Source organism: Pyxicephalus adspersus, chromosome Z (genome assembly GCF_032062135.1).
Source record: "Pyxicephalus adspersus chromosome Z, UCB_Pads_2.0, whole genome shotgun sequence".
Classification (NCBI taxonomy): domain Eukaryota; kingdom Metazoa; phylum Chordata; class Amphibia; order Anura; family Pyxicephalidae; genus Pyxicephalus; species Pyxicephalus adspersus.
Window position 1 is genome coordinate 24,438,891 of NC_092871.1, and position 6,000 is coordinate 24,444,890.

The following is a 6,000-nucleotide window of genomic DNA, read 5'->3' on the forward strand; positions in this document are numbered from 1 at the left end:
TTGTACAACTGTAGATTTTGCCACTCCTAATATTCTTGCAATTTCACTGATTTTTTTTCTGTTTTCACAGCCCAAGAATGGTCCATTTCACTTACATGGAGAGCCCCTTTGACCCCATGTTGTAGGTCCAACGCAAAACCTTTCCAGTGCAAATACAAACCTGGAAACAACTTCAGACCTTTTATCTGCTTAATTGTTTATAAAATAATGGTTATATAGCTTTGGAGTGATTTGTTTTTTTGATCCCAAAAAAAAACATCTAATCTGAATATGGATACCCACAGAATAAAGCTGAGAATCTGCACTTTATGTCCATATTCATTGTATAACTGTAATTTCAATATGCTTCAATAAACAGGTAAAATTGAACCTGTGAGCATGCAAATACCATGTTACATTGTACATTGAGTTAGGGTTACCTTAATATAAGAAGCAAAAGGACCACTAAGTTGAACATCACCATGATCTGACAAGGTAGCATCTTCACCACTGGGATCGTATTCATAGCCATCCTGATCCTGACCTGTTATGTTATGAAGAGAACAAAGTTAATGAAACTTTTTTCTTGGGCCTCTATTTTTCCTGCTAGCATCTTGCCTACTAGGGCAGCACAGCGGCTTAGAAGTTAGCACTCTCGTCTTTGCAGTGCTAGGTCCCAGGTTTAAATCTCGGCTAGGAAATTATCTGCAAGGAGTTTTGTATGTTCTCCCGGTGTTTGCGTGGGTTTCCTCCGGGTACTCCGGTTTCCCCCCACATTCCAAAAACATGCATTTTGACCTTAGACTGTGTTATTGACATATGACTATGGTAGTAACAATAAATTGTGAGCTTCTTTGAAAGACAGCTAATAACGTGATTATGGACTTTGTAAAGTGCTGCGTAATATGTCGGTGCTATATAAATCCTGTGTAATAATAATAAACACACAGCTACTCCCCCCAAAATCAGAGACCAAAAGCTAAGCTTGACAAAGGGTCTTTAGCCTTGAATGCTTCTGGGGGTGAGGATAACTGGTGTGTCTCTGTTGTCTCTTGTTTTTTTTTTAGCCAGCTTCTACATCACTGGAAAACAATAGTGAGGTAGAAACTGGCAGAAGGAAAGAAATCATTAACATGCTAAAGGCATTTCTGCAAGTTTATATCAGGGAGCAAAGGAGAAAAGCAAGAAAGAAAAAAACAAAAGTTACCAATCAGTAACCATATTTACCTAACTTTTACCCATAACTAAACACCTAACACTTCTCTAAATACCACTGCTGAGACAGTAGGTGGTTTGAAAGAACCTGTGAGGAATCTGGAGGGTTCAAAGAGGTGCACAGAAATGAAAAAAAGCGAGTAAGACTGGTGCCTAGATCATATAGCCCAGTCAAAAAGGTGAATTTCACAGCCTCAACAAACACAAAAGCAAACCTCTGAACCTAGAAAACACTCAACAGCAAAAACCAGGATGTGCAGTGTCACCACGTTACATTTCAAGGCTTTCCCTGCAAAAAGTCCAATCTAGCAAGGGTCTGGTCCTAGTAAGACAGAGAATAACTGTGCTGGGCAGCTGCAAGAAAACAGATCTTCTGCAGCTAGTGGTAGACACATCCTAATTGAAGATTCAGGGGGATTTCTAGAAATTATGTAAGTGTATGCCCATGTCAGAAAATAAAGAGTGGTTTTTAGTGGAGGTGCTGCTAAAGATACATATGTGGTAACTGCCTGCACAGGACGTAAAGGAAGAAAGAATATACTACGATGGCAATACATCAACACAAGTAAAAAGCAAAAAACACTAACGTTTTGAGAAATCTGTATCTTTACATCATTTGAAGTACACAAAAGGCTTGGATAGACGTGTATAGTAGTAAACCTGTTTAATGATTATTACACTGCCTTATGATGGTAGCCTTTAAGAAAAATAAAAGCAACTGCTCAAGGTTAGCTATTATTATTCCTTTTCCCTTTCCATTCAAGTAAAAAATGACTGCAGGATACTGACTAGTTCTTATTGGCTGCACGATTTTCCCTTTTCCCCCCCAATTGTTCTATCACTACTGATCTACGCCAAATTAAGGTTACCTTTATGCGACTCTTGCTTATTCCCTATTATGTGATTGTCGTTTTTCAGTGCCTGGTCTCTTGATTCTGATACCTGAGAGTGAAGGCTGATTGTATCATCGTCTGAAGGCTGTAAAGAAAGTAAAAGCTTGGATCACAGAGGATTCCCTGGATAGATCATTCTCTTATCAAACCCACTGCAGCCAGCATACAAAGGTTCCACAGCCCCTGGCACCCACTAGCTATTTAACAAAATGCTATGGGCAACAAATCATTAATAATCTGGCTTAAAAGAGTGTTTACAATACTTACTTCTGTTGTTGAAAGGCGTTTATCTCCATTATCACTACCAATCCCAGAGTCAGGACCATGATTTTTACTTGGATAAAAGTCTTCAATGCTACAACCAAATACATAAGCATTTGTGTTAAACATATAAAACACATTCACAAGTGGGCTAATCTAAAAGAAGTGGGTTAATTCTCTAGAAAAGCAAATTAAAGTTGGATCATCACCAACAGGACAGGAATATGTATAGTTTGTTTTGCGTTCATGGTGTTTTTTTATGTAATCATATAAAACATATGTAGAGCCAACCTGTAGGTTTACTCCAAAATTAAAAATAAAGTCAACCTGTCACATGCTTTTAAAACATCTGAATTAAATAATCCGTTCAAGTGAAATTAAATGCTACCTAGAAATCAGGGTAGTGTTATGAGAAACTCTTATCTCTTAACTCCAACATTCAATATAGGTCAGCTTGCTATATTTTGATTTACTGTATAAATGGAAATCAAAACATAACAGATGCCATATTTCATACAAAAAAGCCTATGTCTGACATTCATTACAATGCAAAGACACGTGGGTATGACATACCTGTCTGTGAGAGGTTGTGAAGGCAGTCTTTTTACCAATGATGGCAAATCCAATGAATCTGGCTTCTTTTCGGTCCTGCAGCACGCGTGAATATTCAAAAATTTAAATATATGCACCTTTCCTTTAAGACAAATCTGTATAAATCAAAGGCATGGGATCAATACTGTTACACAAACACTAAAATCAAATAACTAATAATACATAGCACACAGCAATAGGCAAGTCAAAATAGAGATGGTAACTGTACAGACAGATATTCTCTGGTCATTTTTCCTCCCAAAATAGGAGATTTATTCCAGCTGTGTTAAAGTGCCCTGAATGCTTTGTACATATAATTTGTCATTTAAAGATTGTCGTTACAAATTCATAAATGTCTCCTAAACACTAATAAATAAACCTAAAGTCAAAATTGTGACCTAAAGACGTCCTATTTGGTTGAAGAAAAAAAAAAAAAAAAAAAAAAAAAAAAAAAAAAAAAAAAAGGGTTGGAAGGGTGGGAATGCCTCTGCTTCACATTAAAGCCACTCCTTACAAAAAAGCAGAAGTTGAAAGGAGGCAGCAGCCAATTTGAGGAAGAACATTTCAGTTAGGGATTATTTTACAGTTATTTTTCTTTACACTTTCTTTTATACTTTCTTTTTTCTTACAACATAAACAAGTAGGACAAACGGCGCCAAAGTCCATTTACGGAAGGGAAAAGACCAGGTGAAATAAAAGCTGTGTATGTGTGCTCTTTTTAACTTTAACAGGAAGCCTGCAAAAATAAACTCTTGTGTACTAAATATTTTCCTGTAGTGTTGCATTTCACAGCATGAAAACAGTCTGAAAGATCATCAAAAGTCCATGTAGTGACTGAGAAAAAGAAGATTAGGCATTCTGCTACAACCTCATAACACATTACAATCAGATTAGATTTACTACAAAAACCCAAATCACTAGATTATGACTTTATGTGACCCACACATGCATATCTTTACTATGCAATATAATGCTAGCGTTTGTACAATCTGAATGAACATGTTTTTATATCTTTCACTATTGCCTGCAAAGGTCTTTCACTATCTTTAAAGTAACACTAATGCAAATTAGGAAAATATATTGCAATTTTAAAGCTACAGTAACCAATAAGTGTTTGGCTAATAATGACATGAAAAATGCAGACAAGGTTTGCTTGTCAGGAAAACCACATGATAATAAATGAGCTGACCGAAAAGCAATTCATACTCAATGATGCTCTGATCAATTGACAATAGGTAAATACTGACTTTTTCAGAGTTATATCAAATCCAATTCAAGAATATTGCCCACATATGGTAAAATTTCAGTGGTATACAATTCAATGAATTTTAGTTGACGCAAACAACCCACACAAACAAGGGGAGACATGCAAACTCCATGCAAAAAGTTTACTGGCTGAGATTCGAACCTGGGACCTAGCACTGCAAAGGCCAGAGTGCTAAACACTCAGCCACAGTGCTGCCCTATGCGAAATGAGCTTCTTAATTTATTAGGAACAAATGAAACTAGTGCTACAATATTTGCTTTTTAAGTGTGTCATTTTGCTATCTACCTTAAACATTGCCCAGTACATGACTATATATAAATACACCAAGAAGCACCTAAAAATTTATGTCTAAACAGCCACAGCCTTCAGCTTGCTCATCACCACCTCCTTTTTGTACACAAAGTCACACAACTGGCCTCGTATGAAGTGTGTCAGGGGCTGTAGGTATGTGTCAATACATTGGTGTGGTGTCTGGACATCAGGCAGTGGGGTGTGCAGAAAAAGGTTGATATGGAGCTCTACCAGCTCTGTAGAATGCAGTCATCAATTCCTATGGGTACCTTTACATGTGTTGTCTACATGAATAGATGTGCACAAATATTTTAACAGTGTCTATGTAGGAAACTCTTTTCCCCTGCAGATTAAAGAAAAGCATGCAGCCATGCTTAATAGTTGAACAATGTGATCTGAACAGTTCTTTTTTCTGTCTCCAAGCAACATAGGAGATAAAGAAAGAGGTAATAATATTTAAGAAGAACATCCTGTTGACTTTTATATGAAAGCTGTGCAAATAAAGCACTAAAAAACAATTCTCGCTTTTAAAAAGCAAAATATATTATAAATGCACAGACACTGAAACTAGTTCATTATGGATTTGTACACTCACCTGTGCTGGAGGGATCTGCATAGGATTATTGTCTAATATTAACACTTCAAGCTGATTCAGCTTCCTGTAACTAACTGGAATTTCTGTAATCTTATTACATGAAAAATCCAGTTTTACCAAAGGAAGTGACGATAACTCTAAAAAGAATACAAAAGCAGACATGCAAATATTTAGTAGTTAGCATCAAGCTACCGAAGTAGTAGTGAAACCAAATTCTATAAATATAAATATATATAAAAATGGTCAAACAACATCATGTATGTCATCTGACAACTAATCAGTAATGCAGAGTGCCAATCAGGAAATCTCAGTAGCTGTAGCACACAGCAATAAAACCCACTGCAAAAGCACAAAATATTTATTGCAAAGTGTTAGCGTTATGGTACAATCACTTCTATTGCAGTGAAAATTATATCCGAGTATGTTTATTATCAACTTTACTTTAACTGCCCATTTTGTATTAGCCCCTAAAGTTACTGTGTGTTTGGCCTAGGTGAATAACCGGTTTTAACAGTCCTGACCCAGGCAACATTAACAATGGCAAGAGTCCCCAAAACAAAGTACCAAAATGTCATGTAAGCAAACATTATTACATTCCTACAGTGTCTGAGAAGAGATGTGCCTCCAAAACCCATTGGTACCTTCTAACAAGTTATTTTAGTAATCCAGTTTCCATAGTCAACATTTACATAAAGCAATTGGAAAAAGGTCTGTGAAATTGAAGCACCACTTGTTTAGGAAGATAATGTACCTGCTGGCATTTAATGTTCAATACCCTAACAAGCACTTAGAACGACTTACAGAGACCAATGTGACGATTGTCATTACAGTAACAATTCCCTTATTTTACCCTAAAGGGTCCCTAAACTCAAAACAGTGACCAGGAGGTAATACCAACTGACAAAAGA

At 36.5% G+C, this 6,000-nt stretch overlaps 1 protein-coding gene across 3 annotated transcripts in view; it reads right to left on the reverse strand.

The window, feature by feature from the left end:
• LRCH2 (leucine rich repeats and calponin homology domain containing 2) overlaps nt 1–6,000 on the reverse strand; it is a 55,424-nt gene that overhangs the window by 29,641 nt on the left and 19,783 nt on the right. For all 3 annotated transcript variants that reach the window (XM_072430414.1, XM_072430413.1, XM_072430416.1), the window contains exons 5-9: nt 5,093–5,229; nt 2,922–3,055; nt 2,355–2,442; nt 2,064–2,172; nt 420–523 (exon numbers count right to left, since the gene is read on the reverse strand). In XM_072430414.1, coding sequence (XP_072286515.1) covers nt 420–523; nt 2,064–2,172; nt 2,355–2,442; nt 2,922–3,055; nt 5,093–5,229 — 572 coding nt within the window. The remainder of the gene's footprint in view (nt 1–419; nt 524–2,063; nt 2,173–2,354; nt 2,443–2,921; nt 3,056–5,092; nt 5,230–6,000) is intronic.